The 17,343-nt window shown below is 39.6% G+C and overlaps 1 protein-coding gene across 1 annotated transcript; it reads left to right on the top strand.

Annotated features, from left to right (window-relative positions):
* Positions 1 to 14,267: 14,267 nt before the first annotated feature.
* On the top strand, positions 14,268 to 17,054 carry LOC137966392 (cation/H(+) antiporter 20-like). The gene is made up of 3 exons (XM_068812976.1): positions 14,268 to 15,467; positions 15,770 to 16,645; positions 16,725 to 17,054. Exons 1-3 carry the CDS (start codon positions 14,268 to 14,270, stop codon positions 17,052 to 17,054), a joined length of 2,406 nt encoding a protein of 801 aa, XP_068669077.1.
* The last annotated feature ends 289 nt before the right edge of the window (positions 17,055 to 17,343 follow it).

Genomic DNA, 17,343 nt, shown 5'->3' with positions numbered 1-17,343 from the left:
TCCCCACCTTGTACCTCTGTACGCCATCACCATATGCCACCCACTCATGGTTGTCTTGCTGCTTCTGCCAGCAGTTCCTGGAACATAGCACTGGATATGGCGCCTTTCTGCTGTCTCTCCTAGCAGCACCGGATCTGGCATCTCCATGCTGCCTCTCCCAGCAATTCCAGGAAAGCAGCACTGGATCTGGCGCCTCTATGCTGTCTCTCCTAGCAGTACCAGAACTGGCTCCTCCCTTCTGCCTTTCACAACAATTTCTAGAAATGGCGCTTCCCTGCTGCCTTTCCCAACAGTTTCTGGAAAACAGCACCGGATCTAGCGTCTCTCTGCTGTCTCTCCCAGCAGAACCAAAACTGGCACCTCCTTGCTGCCTTTCCCAGGAGTTCCTGGAAAACAGCACTGGATCTATTGCCACTCTGCTGTCTCTCCCAGCAGAATCGGAACTGGCACCTCCCTGCTGCCTTTCCCAGGAGTTCCTGGAAAGCAGCACTGGATCAGGCACCTTTCTGCTGTCTCTCCCAGCAGTACCAGAACTAGCGCCTCCCTGTTGCCTCTTCCAGATGATCCTGATCTTAGCACCTCCTTGCGAACCTTCTCCATTCGCAAGGGCTCTCTCGCATAGGGTGAGTCTTCCCCCACTTCTTTCTCTATGGTCTTAACATCTCCGTCCACTCTCTGGATTTCAGTTCGTATCACTGCCATGGCACTATGTACGTTGTCCCTAAAATCTTGGAACAAGTTAGGGACAGATTGTAGGCCATGCGCAATGTCACGTACGAACTCCTCCAGTCTTGAAAGCTGATTTTTCAAGCTAACAAGCCTGGACTTGAAATCACCAAAACGTAAATCGTTTTCATAGAGTGTCTCCATACCTTTTGTTGCTACATCTCCACTTGTGGACGCCATAGATGGAAACTTGGCTCTGATACCAATTGTCACGCGATCAGATTCGGGCTAAGTCTGTCTAGCCCAGCGGAATATCTACCCCGTGCGGCCTAGCTCTTCCGAAGAACTAGCCAGCCTCCTTGTCTCACGGATCTTCCACCTTAGCTCCACACACGATGTTGCAAGCCAAAAGAACGACGGAGAGACCAAAGAAATGGAAGAATAATGCTAACTTTGTATTGAGAAAACAAAGTTACAAAGGGCCATGGCCACCCACTCACTCTCTCTATACAATCCGAATCCCCCCCCCCCCCTTTACAATTGGAGAGGCCCCTCCTATTTATAACCTCCTCCCCCGAGCTTTAGAAGGCTCAGAATCCGTCATGACCCTTTAAAATCTCTAAAAACGCCCAGAAATTCGCTAGATCCTGAATATTCGGTTTCTAGCGTCAGGGGCGCCCTGGTCAGACGAGCGCCTAGCGACCTGGTCAGGCGGTCGCCTGGCGACCTGGTCCTGAGGAAACCCCATTTTGCGCGCGGGTGGAGTCTCGGTAACGCGAGCGCCTGAGGAAACCCCATTTCGCGTGTGGGCGCCTGCCAGCGCCTGTGCCTAGAGTCCAGCCGCGCGCGCCTGCGCCTGGAGTCCTGCAGCGTGTAACCCCATTTCGCCCCGCCTGGAGTCCTTGTCGCTCGAGGGCAACCCCATTTCACCCGCCAAGAGTCCAGGTTGCGCGCCAGCAACCCCATTTTGCCCCGCCAGGAGTGTCTGTTGGCGTGCTGCCTTGTGTCTGGGCTGGCTGCAAGGTTGTTGCGCACCTTGCTGCTTGGCCATTCGTTTGGCAAGCGTAAGTATGTCTTCTTCCACTGCAGCTGATGCCGGCCCGGCCATATGTGCACCCCTTTGGGCCGTACCATTGCACTTGGCCTTGGCCGTCTCTGCTATTGTTGTGCACTGGACTTGCACAGTCTTCGGCCTTGGTGTTTGGCCACACCATGGCTTCATCCCCCGTCTCACCTAGGCTTAAAAAACACAAAACAAAAACGAAAAAAAAAAAGCAACTCTCTACCCGAATTAAAGTAGGAAACTCCATTGGTTTTTTATTAAAATTTTATTAAATTATCAACCAAATCTAAAAAGGGGGCATCAATTTAATAAGAGTATTTTTATTTTGAATTTTAATTATGAGAACATCAAAATCCTATTCAATATTAATATCCCGTTCATTCAGGTTTAATCGGAGGGCTTTCTTCTGATATAGTTTTTAGCTTTTAATTTTTGAATTATGATGTCACTGTTAGAAACTTTTAGGATAATTTTTATCATGCTTAGAAGTCTAGATCACAAAAATGGCGATTGACGTGATCGATCATCTTTTTGTAATTAATCTATCATACCCTGTGCAAACTGGCCAGGATATTAAGCATACCAATCAACCAAGTGGATTAATCGAGCAGACAAAAACTATTTCAGAATGAGCTATAAAGCATGATCGATCTTGCCCACCAGATTGCTCGATCATACTTGTCCAAGCATTAAAAAATTCATTATACTTAGTCTTGGACAACCAAAGTTTCAATGCATTGTCGATCAATCGGGTTGGATTAATCTATCAATATAATTTTTCCGAAGGCTTGAAATTACCTTGATTAATAAGCCTAAGAACTCATAAAAATATAATTGTTACACTCGATTGATCAATCGATGGGTACAACGACTTTATATAAAAGGCTATAAAACAACTAGTTTGGTTTGAAAAGTTATAAATATCCCACCAAACATACCTTATAGCATTTATTTGTAAATCAAGGGCATTCAAACCAATTCCCACTTGAAATTCTTTACAAATTCACTTTTTGGAAATACAAAGCTAAAATCTTGCAAAATTCTCATCTCTCTCTAAATTTCTCCTAGCATCACATTAGTTCAAGCTCCAAAATCATTTCTCTTGTGCATCAAACTTTGGAGACTTGGATATCTCAATGAGAATGTCGTCTCTCCAATATATCAAATGGTGTAAGTTTTTCTTTCTTTTGTATTTTACTTTTTTATTCCATTGGTTGATCTTGAACTTATAATCTAGATAGGAGAGTTTGTTAAAGCTTGAATCTAGCCATTCGATCTCTAAGGAGATTTGTACATTCATGTATTTGAGCATACACATGGCAAAATCTCATTTATGTAATTTCCAGCTTAAGCAAAGGTTCATAGGCAGTGAATACCAATAAGGAAATATTGATAACAAAATATATTAGTATTCAAATACAAGAATTATGAAAAAAATCCAAGTTTTGCTCGAAACCTACAATTTTTGGATATGGGTTTGACATTCAAAAATTTTGAAAATTTGTAGCATATGGTCAAATCCAATCTCTATGGTTGACTTCTTTTTATTCAAACAACTTGCTTCTACGAGTAAATGCAGTCCACTCCTCACACAATTCTTTCTTTGTGATGTTTTGTTGATGGTAGTGGTTGATTGCTTGTGAGTGGTCAACTACTTTTTACTTAAGTGGTTGATTCTTTTTTTATGCATTCGATTTCTTTGCCTTGTGGTCGACTTCATTTAAATTTTGTTTTTCTTGTAGTCGACTCATTTGCCAAATGTGGTCTACTTCTTTATAAGTCCTTCTGTTACTTTTTGTCACTTGTAGTCGACTATGACCTATTGTACTTCAAGGCTTCAGCTTGCCCACAACATGGTCAAGTCCTTGCTATGTGGTCAACTTCTTTTATCATTTTTACTCTTTTACCCTCGTCTTGGGCTGGGTATTTTGATATTTGGGTGAATGCACTTTAACATAACCTCTTGTCTTTTTATTTCTTAATCAAACAATGTTCCTAGGCCGTTGCATGTTTTCTAACATGATTTTTTTAAAAAAAATTAAAAAACCTATTGTTTCTAGGCCATTGGTGAGTTTTTACAAATTAAAAAAAAAATGAGTGTACACAAGATAAATTCACACACCACAATAAAAGCCATAATTTTTGTTATCGATGTTTCCCTATTGGTATTCACTGCCCCAAAAACCCGTACTTGAGAGATTTCACTAATATAAGCTCTATTAACTTGGAATTTATACAAAAGAAACTCCAGCTCTCTTTTAAGGCACATGTATGCTTAAATACACTATTACAAGTAATCTCCCTTGAGATTGAACTAGATTCTAGTTCTAGCAAGATCTTCAATCTTGATTTAAGGTTCTAGATGAACCTTTCAAATAAAAACAAAAAATTTATAAGAAAAAAGAAAAAGCTTACCCCCTTGATATTTGGAGAGCTAGCCTTCACCTCAAGATTTCACCAAGCTTCTAGCCTTAGTGCACAATGGGAATGAATTTAGAGCTTGTCTAATTGAATGCAAGGAGTAGGATTGAGAAAGGTGTTGGAAGATATTATGTAATTATGGTGTCATTGATGTAATCAGTTTAAGTTTCTTATCCCTTCTTCCTTCTTACTAGGGTTAAGGGTATAAATATAATATTGTACTTTTATTATTTATAAATAAAACTTAAGGGGTAGGGTTTGGGCACAAGTCCAGAATTCTATTCTTCCACTTCTTTTCTCCCCAATGTGTGTTCTTCTTCTTTCTCCATGATATAATCCATGGAGTCCTGAAAATCAACATGCTATCAAAGCATTGTTTTTTCAAGACTAGTAGCTATGAGTTTTTAGATTTCCAATCTTGTTATTTCTTGGACCTAGTTTTCACCTCTTTATGCTAAGTACCAAAAATAATTTTATTCCAATTATGATGATTAATTTTTTAAAGTTGTAATTCACGCTATTTAACCCAAACTCGTCCTAGAAAACTTATCTTCTTGCTAAAATGAAAACCAAGTCTCCCAAAGTCCTCACACATGATTTGAGAAGTCTTTGCCTCCTCCAAAGCTTGAAAGGAAGCCAGATTTGATAATCCTCTTCTTTGAGCTAAGTATTTTGGTGTTCGTTCTTTTAAATCTAGTGTCTTGAACGTATTACAAGTGTTTTTAAGATCACATTTGATTCAACCATTGTATTGTGAGCTGAGGTGTGATTGAATACCACTTGAAATTGGTTTGACAACCTCTTTTATGTTCAAATCTTACCTACATGTCAATATGTTGATTTATTGGGCTATTTGAAATGAATTTTACAAAATATTGAAATTTGAGGATGAAATTTCAAATCTAAGTATTTATATACATATGCTTTGAGATATATTCATCATACTTGGTTGAATAGTTCATATCACTACTCGTGGGATATACTTTAAAATTAATCATTATATTGAGTTATTGTGTGTACATTCTCCATTTTGAGAATTTGAAGTGGTACTTAGGATTGGTGCACCTATTTGTTTGTACTTGGATTGTTAAAATCTACATTGAGTGAGAGTTTACATTGAGTTGTATTATAAGCTGGTAATCTTTGCAAATTGAATCAAGCCTTCAATAGGCAAGACCATCCACAACACTTTGAAAAAAGTTATTATGCCTAAGGAGTAGAGGTAGAGAAGTTGTGTTTACTACTATGTGAGTTGTAAGACCTTGTGTAGGCAAGTGGTGCTAAAACTTCTTTCTGGGTCTAGGCTAACGTGCCTAGTGAGTAGCTGAAAATCATTGTGCAGTTAAGGCTTGTGTAGCCTAGAGAGCTACTGGAAAATCCCTTTGTGGGTCTAGGCTAGTATGCTTAGTTAATTGTTGTAAATCTAAGTGAGGGTGTGCTATTATAAATTGGTTGTTGTAGTAAATTAAGTAGCGTAAGCCTATACGTGGTCAACATTGTAATTGGCCTAAGAGGATATTTGTTACAGATTTCATGGGACAACCTAAACTTCTTAAAGCGTCAAGGTGTTAAAAAATCTTGGAGTAGTCTTATAAATGAGAGAAAGGATTATCAACCACCTAAAATTCCGAGTATACCTTGTCTCTAATTGCTTCCGAGTTTACTTTAAACACTATATATGAAAGTAAAGTTGGCCTTTACCCTTTGAATAAATTTAAAGGATAAAAACACAAATATCGAATTAAGCAAATAGGAGTTAAAATCAGGGTGAAATTTAACTAACCTATTCTCCCCAGGTTTGTTCGTCGTAGGACCTAACAATGTTTGCCTCCCCTCCCTTGAAAAGTGGGTGGTGAAAGGGACAAAGCCATCCCTTTTTTTCTAAATTTTAAAATAATAATAATAATAAAATAATAAATGTTATGTAAAATAGGTATTTTAGTAATTTTAATACTTCAATTAAGAATATAGGCATTTAAAAGAAAACATTAAGATAAACATATATTAAAATTTTCCCAAAATAAATCAAACAAATCAATTAGTATACATTGTGCTTTTTCCCCTAGATTTCAATATTCTTCTTATGTCTTTAGGTGATCCACATTGAAAAATTATTTTTTTACAAAAAAAAAATGAGGGGTGCCCATGCCCCTACCATTTGTCTATACAAAAAGGTATCCCCTCTATTAAAGATTAAAAAAAAAATGGATGGGAGAGGTAGACAAAGGGGGATGAGGGTTGGCCTTTCCTCCCACCTTGGAGTAATATTTTGTTTTGAAATAAAAATAAATAATTATTTATAAAACTAATAAATGAGTAATTTTATTTTATTTTTAAATTTAAAATATTATTTTCCAACAAAAAATAAGACTATGGGTGCCGCCAACCGTTTAGCCCTACAAGGTGGGAGGCATGGCCTTCTTTTTTTTCAAAACCACAACCACACCATTTAAAGAAAAATGAATAAGAGGGGTGGGGCATCCCTATTTCTCTTAGTCCAAAATGAAGTGGACTTGAATTACTCCCACATTACTTAGTTCATAGTTCATTAGATTAAGTGGTATTACTTAGTTCATAGTTCATTAGATTAAGTGGTAAGGGGGGGGGGGGGGGGGGGGGGGGGGGGGGGGGGGGGGTTAGTCGACTTGAAGTCCAAAAAGATCTTCAACTGTATGATGCTCTTCAACACTTGAAGTCGTTCGTGGAGCGCAGAAGACATTTCATCTGGATGCAAGAGATGAAGCAGTCCTTCATCTCAAAGAAGGCCATATTTGATCTTCTTTGAGAAGAAGGACACGCGACGCTCCCTTTGCCCCTCTCTCTCCTCGCACCCCCCTCTCTCGCGTGTCCTCATTTTCCTTTTTTTCTTCCTCTCTCCCGCAATCCCTCTCTCGTCTCCCTGCGCCCTCAACGTTGTTGCTGCCTCTCTTCCCTCGGATTCTCGTCTCCGGCCTCCGTCTCTGCTCCCTCTCTTCTCCGGCCTCCGTCTCTCGGACTCGCCCTCTCTCTCGCACCCCCTCTCTCATCTCCGTGTCTCCCTCTCTTCTCTCAGACTCGCTCTCGCTTCTCTCTCTCTCTTATCCTTCTCGACCTCCCTTTCTTCGCTCTCTTCTCCCTTTCGACATCTCACTCCATTCTCCCTCTCGCTATTCTCTTTTCCCCCAAAATACCTTTCGATTTCTTGCGATTTCCCTTATTTCGGTTTCAATTTTCTTCTATTTTGACATTAGGACTTTAATTTCTTAATTTCTACTTCGATTAGGCATCGATTTCCCCATTCAACATCGATTTCACCCTTCGGCTTCGGTTTTCCCCAAATTTCAGAAGGTATGACTAAACCCTAAAATTTTTTCATTAAATTAGTGTTTTATTTGATTTAATTTTATTATCAGTGCTTAATTGGGGGTTATTTGTGCATAATTGTGGGATTTAGGGTCTAAATTCTTGATTCGTGTTAGGGATTATTTATAGGGTTTGGTACTCTATATTTAAGGGTCATGTAATTAGGGTTTAGGGTTTATGGTTAAGGATTTAGAGTGTTTTAGGGATTAGGGTTTTTAAGGTTTAGGGGGTTTAGGGTTTTTAAGGTTTTGGGGGTTTTGTGTTTTTAAGCTCTAGGGTTTTTAGGGTTTAGGGTTTGATGGTTTGGAGTTTTTAAGGTTTTGGGGTTTTATGTTTTTTAAGCTCTAGGGTTTTTTGGGTTTAGGGCTTCTAAGGTTTAGGGGGTCTAGGGTTTAGGGTATTATGTTATGGAATTAGTGTTTAAGGTTTAGAGTTTAGTAGGTGATAGGGTTTGATGGTTTATGGTTTAGGTTTTATTAGGGGTTTTTTAGTCCACATCAAACAAGGTTGAGTCGCCTATACTGGTGTCCATTAGCCAACGAAACCCGATCCCCATCACTGACGAAGTACAGTTCGTAGTGACTGCGAAGTTATATGGGGCTCTACCAGGGGTGTTCGGTGAATATGGACTTGATATGTGTGTTTTCTCATTGTTTAGTGCATATGTAATAGTGAAAATAGTTTAATTAATTTTGAAATGTTTGAGAATGTTGTTGAGAATTTTTGAAGTGCTATGGAATGTTTTTGTTATGTGGTGAGGAGATTCGGGTGTTATACATATCCACCACATGGTATTTTATTTTTTGTGGTTTGTATTTTTAAGCTCTAGGGTTTTCTGGGTTTAGGGTCTGGAATTAAGGTGTAGGGTTTAAGGTTTAGGGCTTTTAAGGTATTAAGTTCAGGAATTAGTGTTTACGGTTTAGAGTTTAGTAGGTGATAGGGTTTAGGGTTTGATGGTTTAGGGTTTTTAAGGTTTTGGGGGGGTTGTGTTTTTAAGCTCTAGGGTTTTTTGGGTTTAGGGTTCAGGGCTTCTAAGGTTTAGGGGGTCTAGGGTTTAGGGTATTATGTTATGGAATTAGTGTTTAGGTTTAGAGTTTAGTAGGTGATAGGGTTTGACTTTAGGGTTTGATGGTTTATGGTTTAGGTTTTATTAAAGGTTTTTTAGTCCAATTCAAACAAGGCTGAGTCGCCTACACGGACGTCCATTAGCCAACGAAACCCGACCCCCATCACTGACGAGGTACAATTCGTAGTGACTGCGAAGTTATATGGGGCTCTTCCAGGGGTGTTCGGTGAATTTGGACTTGATGTGTGTGTTTTCTCATTGTTTAGTGCATATGCAATAGTGAAAATAGTTTAATTAATTTTGAAATGTTTGAGAATGTTGTTGAGAATTTTTGAAGTGCTAAGGAATGTTTTTGCCATGTGGTGAGGAGATTCGGGTGTTATACATATCCACCACATGGTATTCTATTTTTTATGGTTTGTGTTTCCGTGACGGGTAAAGGTTGTTTGATAAAGTTTTTTTCCATGAGGACCTTCTCGGATTTAGATTATACATGGTTGCAAGAAGACAACCAACTGGTCGACCATATGACTTTTGGACCTTCGTAGACGATAGCAAAATGCTCGATCTGTTGGTCGAGCAGGTTAATCTAGGAAACAAGTTGCCTAACGGGGTATGGAAGCATGAGGTATATATGGATTGTGTTAATAAGTTCAATGAAGACGCAGTCAATAAAAAAATTGTTGAGTAGGTGAAGAATCGAACAAGATCATGAAAGAAAACATACCAAACGGTAACGAGTAGTATCAACACTAGTGGGTTCAGTTGGGATGCAACCACACAACGAGTTACTTCATGTAATTCTGTATGGCTTGAGTACATAAAGGTCAGTAATCATCATGTACTATAAAATATTTTTTATGTTTTACGGGTTAGTATAACTCTATTCCAAGACATATAAAGGATGTTTTATTCTTTTAGGAGCATAAAGATGCTAAGAAGTACAAATGTGAAGGCTGCCCCCTATACGACAAATTAACTGTGGTGGTGGGAAACACAATAGTCGTAGGGTTAGGAGGTGCAACCTTTATAGATCAGGGCGATGAACTCATTCGTGAATTGGAACATGTCCCCTTGGATGAGCCCGATGATGTTGATATAGTTAGGGATACTCCATCGCCATTATTAAGCATGGATGAGTCTCCAGGTAATCAATCTGAAAGAAGTAAGCGGTCATCTTCAAGTCGTCGTAAAAAGAGAACCAAAATGCCCGATGATGACACTAGTAGATTCATTTATGCAATGGATAGAACAACTCAGACATTTGAGAATTTCATGATGAAGCCTAAAGAGAAAGAGCCCGATATTGAAAGAGATTGGGTCCAAAGCCCTCAGGGAAATCGCGGACCTATCTGCCGAATTGAAGTTTCACGCTCCTTTATGGATGGATACGCCAAGTAAGAAGGTCATGTTTGCGAAGATGATAGTGGAAGAGCAGGTCGAGTGGCTTAAATTTTGTCTTGAAAACTAATTGTAATGCGTTATAAATACACTATTCTTTTGGAATATTGTTATGTATTAGGTATGATGCTTGAATTATGACATTGCAAGACTTATTAGTATGGATAGTATTTTAATTTGATATGTTGTTGTGTTTATATATTGCATGGATGCATATGGTAGATGAGTATGGATGTGGACAATTAAATGAATATGGTTGCGTAGGATGTGATTGAATTTAGGATGTGGGAATGTGGATGAATATGGTTGTGTATAGGTATGATTGCAAATAGGTTATGATTGAAGATTGATGTTTACTTGTGTTTATGACATTTAGGCTATTGAATTTGTAGATTTCCATGGATACTATGACAGACGAAAAACAGGTTGCAACTATGGTTGCATTCACAACGTTGTTTATCGCCATGGGAAGGTACTATATGTACCATTGAATCACGTCAGGTAATTCAATCAGGCAAAAATCGGGGAAAGCATATTCATACCTATTTTGCGATTCATTAACATGAATCGCGCGTCCTGCGTTTCACCCTCCCCTCCCCCCAATGAAAAAAAATCCCCTCATTTCCCTTCTGCTCTCCCTCTACCTCGGTCTTCATCTCCCAACGATTTTTTTCGCCCCATCTTCTTCCTCTTGTCTCCCCCCCTGAAATGGAAAAAATTTCCTTTAACAAATATTTTTTCTACTATCGAAGCTCTGCCTTCGTCACTGTTGCCCGCTGGCCCGCCGTAGTCTCCTACCATTATCGGCACCGAGGAAGACTAAGTGGTTTAATTTAAAATAATAATCCATATTTTTTATTTATAAAATAATTGTTTTTATTTATTCATTTTATAATTGTTGTATTAAATTAGTGATGTAATAGTCATAATTAAAATATTTTTAAAATAAATATTTGATAAATTATTTTGGTTTAATTATACCATTGCTATAATTAATTAAACCAATGGTTTAAATTTTGTGACAATATATTATTAATTAATAGTACGTAAACATATATATTATGTTATTGATAAAATAATGTTTTTATTTTTTATTACTATATTAAAATTAGTTAGTTTAAATTTTAAAATATATCTTATGTTAATAAAAATAATATATTTATTTATTATATTAGCTTATGTTATTTTTTACTTTTATTTATTTATTTTTAATAATTTATTCTAGTCACACGTAATTATTGTATTAATGTATAATAAACTATAATCATTAAGTAATATAATATAGTTTGTTTTATTAATTAAGATATTAATTTTAATACTACAGGTTAAATCACTTAAAAGTGTAGAAATCATGTTTAGTTTGGTTAATTATCTGTTTGGGTATATGTTCTATTTAAGTATATTATAAAAGGTTACTCATTCTCTTGTTTATATTATACTTTTCATTTGTAGCACTAACACTTGAATCTGTTTTCCATTGCACTTGAATTTGTCTACAGTAACACCCAAGGATGAGTTGAAGTTGAATCAATTTATTTAAGAATTCTTTACTTCATTTCAAGTTCATTGTGGACTAACCCCCCTTTAGAAAGGGAAAAAGGGGCCGAAGGTAGGTTGGTATCGGCGTCGACTGTTCGCAGGCTCGTCGCACCCAAAACTAGGACAACTTGTCAACCGCTTCTTCCCTCCGAGGAAGAATCGGATGACTCAGGAGCCACCATTTTTGGCTATCATTACTTTCAATAAAATTCAAAGAGAAGCCAGTTCCAAAACTGGGATTTCAAGTGAATCTAAAACTTTTTCCAAAAAATCACCCTGTTAGAACATCTAATCTCCATTAAGCTTGCACATCAAGTGAATCCCTTAACGAGCTCTGTCATCGAATATTTTACACGAAAAGCATATTTAGGCCAAAGCAAATCTTATATGTAATCGGCTAGTCGAGTTTGATTGATGAGTCGATGAAGAAGATGTAATTTGTTGCTTCATCTAAAGCTCCATCAGAGGAATCGGATACAGATGAATTTGTTGTTAACTCTTTGCTCGTGATCACAAAGTCCCTACTTTGAATGACAAGTAGAGAGGCTGAAAAAATAAAGAAATTTTTAAAGTTGGAAGTTGGATGAGAGACCATTAATCTATTTTTTATAGTTTTTACGAGAACTTTTTACCAAAATAACAGTTTGAAAAAACTTATTTCTGAAAACAACGACGGCATCAACTTATTTTCAAAAATACTAAACTTTGACTGGTCCACTGTATATGTGGACAGTCAAAGGGGACAAGTAAGCTTTGACTGCTTACGCGTCACCACGTTATCAGTGCAATATGGTAGATGAACACAGTGGCTGCCATGTCATTATTGTTGACATGTCATCTGTCATGTCATTTGCCATGTAATTACATGATAAATTTTTGAATAAATTTTTAAAAAAAAATCAAATACACTTTTTATTACCTTATATCTAAAATAATAAATTATTAAAAAATTAATAAACAATTAAAATTTTAACTCTTAGTTATTTTACACCATTTAATATCAATTAAAATAGTTATTAATTAAAACAAATTATCGTTACACTTTTTATTACTTTATATTTTAAAAAATAAAATAAAATAAGTAAACTAATAAGATTTAAAATATTTATAAATAGAAAAAATCTTACTCTTAAGTCTTACCCATATATTATCGATTGAAAATATTTATAAGTTACGTCTTACTCTTAAGAAAGATTAAAACTATAAAAAAAAGTTATTTTAGAGTTTAAAAATATAATTTATTTGTATACTTTTTATCACCTTATTTACAAAATAATAATATTTAAAATATTAAAATATTTATAAATAGAAAAAATCTAACTTTTACTCTTTTATTATGGATTTATAATATTTATAAATTTAAAAAATCTTTCTTAAGTCTTACCCATATATTATCGATTTAAAATATTTATAAATTAAAAAAATATACAAAAAAGTTATTTTAGAGTTTAAAAATACAATTTATTGTATACTTTTAATCACCTTATTTAAAAAATAATAATATTTATAAATTTAAAATATTTATAAATAGAAAAAATCGTACTCTTAAGTCTTACCCATATATTATCAATTTAAAATATTTATAAATTCAAAAATATATACAAAAATGTTGTTTTAGAGTTTAAAAATACAATTTATTTGTATACTTTTTATCACCTTATTTACAAAATAATAAATTATTAAAAATATATATTAGTTAATTAAAAATCTTACAAAACTTTACAATACTTGTAATTTATCTGCAATTGACAGAAATTTCATTAACATAAAATCAGAAATTAAACAGTAAATCACAAATAAATATATACAGTAATTAAACACCTAAATTCAAATCAACATTATAATTAAATACAGTAATTACATTCAATTAACAAAAACCCTAAAAAATCACCCTACTAAATCGGCTTCTGAAATTCAAATTCGGGTTTGGAGGGTGAGTAAGGCTTTGATTTTGAGAGAAGGGGTGGCGGCCTGAGAGTGAAATGATAGGGTATTAAGAGAGAGGGAGGCGAGAGGATGAAGAGGGGAACGGAGAAGAAGAACGAGAGATGAGGCTGAGACAAAGAGAGAGTGGTTGAGAAGGGGGCGTCAAGGGCTAGGCCGAGGCCGAGCGACGGCAGCAGGGGAGTGGTCGTGGCCGAGCGGTGGCAGCGGGTGAGAGGGCGAGAGGAGAGGAGAAAGATCGAGGAAGAAATATTAGAACGAAAAGAATATAAAGGAGGGCTTACATGGCACGAGCTGATGTGGCGAGAGATGATGGAGCAAAATAGGAAAATTGATAATAACATGGCAGACGATGTGGCAACAATAATGATGTGGCAATCGATGTGTTCATCTACCATATCGCACTGATGATATGGCGATACATAAGTAGTCAATGCTTACATGTCACATTTCACTTTCCACATGTGTAGTGGACTAGTTCCGATAAGTTGATTCCGTTTGTTTTCAGAAATAAATTTTTTCGAACTATTATTTTAGTAAAAAGTCAAGTTTGATGGGAGTGCACTTTGGCATGCAATCATACTCTCCGCTCCACTAGACTTACTGTGAGTTTGAGAAGGAAACAGATCGTTTCCTTCAAGGTTTGTTTTCCTGCGGTCTTCTCCTTCTCGACCCTTCTCTCTCTCTCTCTCTCTCATAAGGACTCTGCACTTCGTGTCTCCTCCTCGCTTATCTCAGTTATGCTTCGTCTTGTCGTTTTAGTAGTGTAACTGGGTTTAATTTGGAACGAACCTGTATCGGTCTCCGGTCGAGCTTTAGCTAACAATGGCTGTCAACATAACCTCCACCATAACTTCTTCTAATGGCACTTGGCAAGGAGATAATCCCCTTCACTATGCCTTCCCCTTGCTTATCCTCCAAACCCTTTTGGTTCTTCTCCTCTCTCGATTCCTTGCTTTCCTTCTCAAACCACTCAGGCAGCCCAAAGTCATCGCCGAGATCGTCGCTGGAATTCTCCTCGGTCCATCTGCCCTTTCAAGATCCCAGTCCTTCTCCCACCATGTCTTCCCTTCTTGGTCCCTCCCCATCCTCGAGTCCGTCGCCTCCATCGGTCTCCTTTTCTTCCTCTTCCTCGTCGGCCTCGAGCTCGACCTCAGCTCCATCCGCCGCAGCGGGCGCAAGGCCTTAGCCGTCGCCACCGCTGGAATCACTCTGCCCTTCGTCTGCGCCGTAGGCGTCGCCTTTGTCATCCGTAAAACCGTCAAGGGCGACGACCAGATCTCCTACGGCCCCTTTCTTGTCTTCATAGGGGTGGCGCTTTCGATCACTGCATTCCCGGTTCTGGCACGCATACTCGCCGAACTGAAGCTTCTCACCACCCCGATTGGCGAAACCGCTATGGCTGCTGCCGCCTTCAACGACGTGGCAGCCTGGGTGCTGCTCGCCCTCGCCGTAGCACTCTCCGGCAACGTTCCCGGCGGAGCGCACAAGAGCCCGCTGATCTCCGTCTGGGTCCTGCTCTGCGGCGTCGCCTTCGTGGTGTTTATGATGGCGGTAGTCCGGCCGGCCATGACGAGGATATCAAAGCGGTGGAGTGGCTCCGGTGAAAGCGAAACATACATATGCCTCACCCTGGCGGGGGTGCTGGCGGCGGGGTTCGTTACAGATCTGATAGGGGTGCACGCCATCTTCGGAGCTTTCGTCTTCGGCCTCACCATCCCTAAAGAAGATGAATTCTCGGGACGACTGATCGAGAGGATCGAAGACTTCGTTTCGTTGCTGCTCCTCCCACTCTACTTCGCGTCCAGCGGTCTGAAAACGAACGTAGCAAAGATCCGCGGGGCTGAGGCCTGGGGCCTACTGGCGCTGGTGATCGCGACGGCATGCTCTGGTAAAATATTGGGGACTTTTACAGTCGCCGTGCTCAATAATATGCCCGCCACAGAGGCGCTGGCCTTGGGTTTTCTCATGAACACCAAGGGCTTGGTGGAGCTCATCGTCTTGAACATCGGCAAGGAACGTAAGGTCAGAAAAAAAATTCATGCTTTATGTCATCATTTCTTCCACCACGATGTGCCAAGATTCTCTGCTCTTCAATCTATGACTCGAAAGCTAAAGAATATTCTACTATATTCTCTACGTTTGTTTTTCTTTCTTGTTTAATCAAAGCAGTAGCAGCTTTGTTTTGTTAATTTCTTATACTGAAGATATCAATATCAAATTGCAATTCCAATATCAATGATTGAATCATCACTCACCTTACGTTTTAAGACTGAATCGATGATGTGGGTTAATCAGTAATAATCATCCTGAAGCTTGGAATGCAGGTTCTAAACGACGAGACGTTTGCCATCCTAGTCTTGATGGCAGTTTTCACCACCTTCATCACCACTCCTACAGTAATGGCGATCTACAAGCCGGCTCGGAGAGGAAAGCCTTACATGCACCGGAAATTACAGATAGCGTCGCCGGGAAATAAGCACGAGGAGGTGAGGATCCTGGCCTGCCTCCACGGGCCAGCCAATGTCCCTTCCATCTTCAGCCTCGTCGAGACTATCCGCGGAGAGACCAAGCGTTACCCTCTTGCGCTTTACATCATGCACCTCGTGGAACTCACTGAGCGATCCTCCTCCATCGTGATGGCGCTCCGGGCGCGAAAGTCCCGCCTATGCCGTGAGACCCAGAATCGGGTGGCAGGGGCCTTTGAGGCGTACGGACAGCTCGGCGGGGTACGAGTACGGACGTTCACGGCGGTCTCTGCACTTGGGAGCATGCACGAGGACGTCTGTTCGGTGGCGGAGGAGAAGCGAGTGGCTATGGTGGTTCTCCCCTTCCACAAGCGAGTGGGAGGAGGCGGGGAGGGCCGCGACTGCGAAATGGAGAATGTGGGGAACGCGTGGAGGAGTGTCAATCACCGGGTAATCCGAGAGGCGCCTTGTTCGGTTGGTGTTTTGATGGACCGTGGCCTCGGCGGGGATAACCAGGACAGGCGGCCGGGCGACGCACCGCGTAGAGTCTGCGTCCTGTTCTTCGGTGGACCGGACGATCGCGAGGCCCTGGAGCTTGCAGGGAGGATGGCAGAGCACCCGGCCGTGAAAGTTGATGTCGTCAGATTCGTGGGATCCAAAGCAATCGAACTTCAGTTGCCATTGAAGAAGAGCCACAGCTTCTCCAATTCCGCCATCGATCTTGCCAGGGAAATGGTAATGTTTGTCGTTCCAGAATTCGTAAACCCCCTAACTACAATACCATTTGACTCCATTTGTGTCGGGCCGAGTACAGGAACTGGATGACGCAACAGTGGAGGAATTCCGGGAAAAGACGCAAGGGGTGGCTGGTTATGAGGAGAAGCCGGCAAACAACGTGGAGGCAAGTGTAATAGAGATTGGGAGGAAGAGAGATTACGAGCTAATGGTGGTGGGACGGGGAAGATTTCCCACTGACATGGTGGCCGATCTCGCCTATCGATCAGCCGAACACGGAGAGCTTGGTCCGGTGGGGGACATATTGGCTTCGACGGGCCACGGCATTGTATCGTCGACGCTTGTCGTTCAGCAGTACAGGCCCTTTGCGAACGGAGAGGATTCAAATTCTGCGTCCAATTCCATCTGAACAGCCAAGTGTTTCATAAGCAGTGATCTGAATTCAGATTTCAGGGGACCAATAACGTTCCTATGTCTGTAGTGTCTATATATATATATATATATATATATATATAATAAGGGAACTCAAAAGTGGTACTAGGGTCGCTGCTCTTCTCTCTTGCTCTGAAATCTGTGAAAATATAAATCTAGGTGGATGCCCGACCTCTTCCTCCTATTTCTTCGTTTTTCTTTCCCTCGTCTTCCTTAATTTTTTCATGTACGAAGCTTCCCTGTATGCCCGCAAAGTCACAAGCTTA

This window comes from Aristolochia californica, unplaced genomic scaffold, assembly GCF_029961685.1.
Source record: "Aristolochia californica isolate CCGP_79_NKW_82.1479 unplaced genomic scaffold, dmAriCali1.0.hap1 SCAF_5, whole genome shotgun sequence".
Classification (NCBI taxonomy): Eukaryota; Viridiplantae; Streptophyta; class Magnoliopsida; order Piperales; family Aristolochiaceae; genus Aristolochia; species Aristolochia californica.
The sequence above is the reverse complement of the archived record's forward strand: the minus strand, read 5'-3'. Positions and strand labels throughout refer to the sequence as shown.

Coding starts and splice junctions, on each gene's coding strand:
- LOC137966392 (XM_068812976.1), top strand. CDS start 14,268: ATGGCTGTCAACATAACCTCCACCATAACTTCTTCTAATGGCACTTGG. Junction 15,468..15,769: donor ACATCGGCAAGGAACGTAAG/GTCAGAAAAAAA, acceptor CTTGGAATGCAG/GTTCTAAACGACGAGACGTT. Junction 16,646..16,724: donor TCGATCTTGCCAGGGAAATG/GTAATGTTTGTC, acceptor GGCCGAGTACAG/GAACTGGATGACGCAACAGT.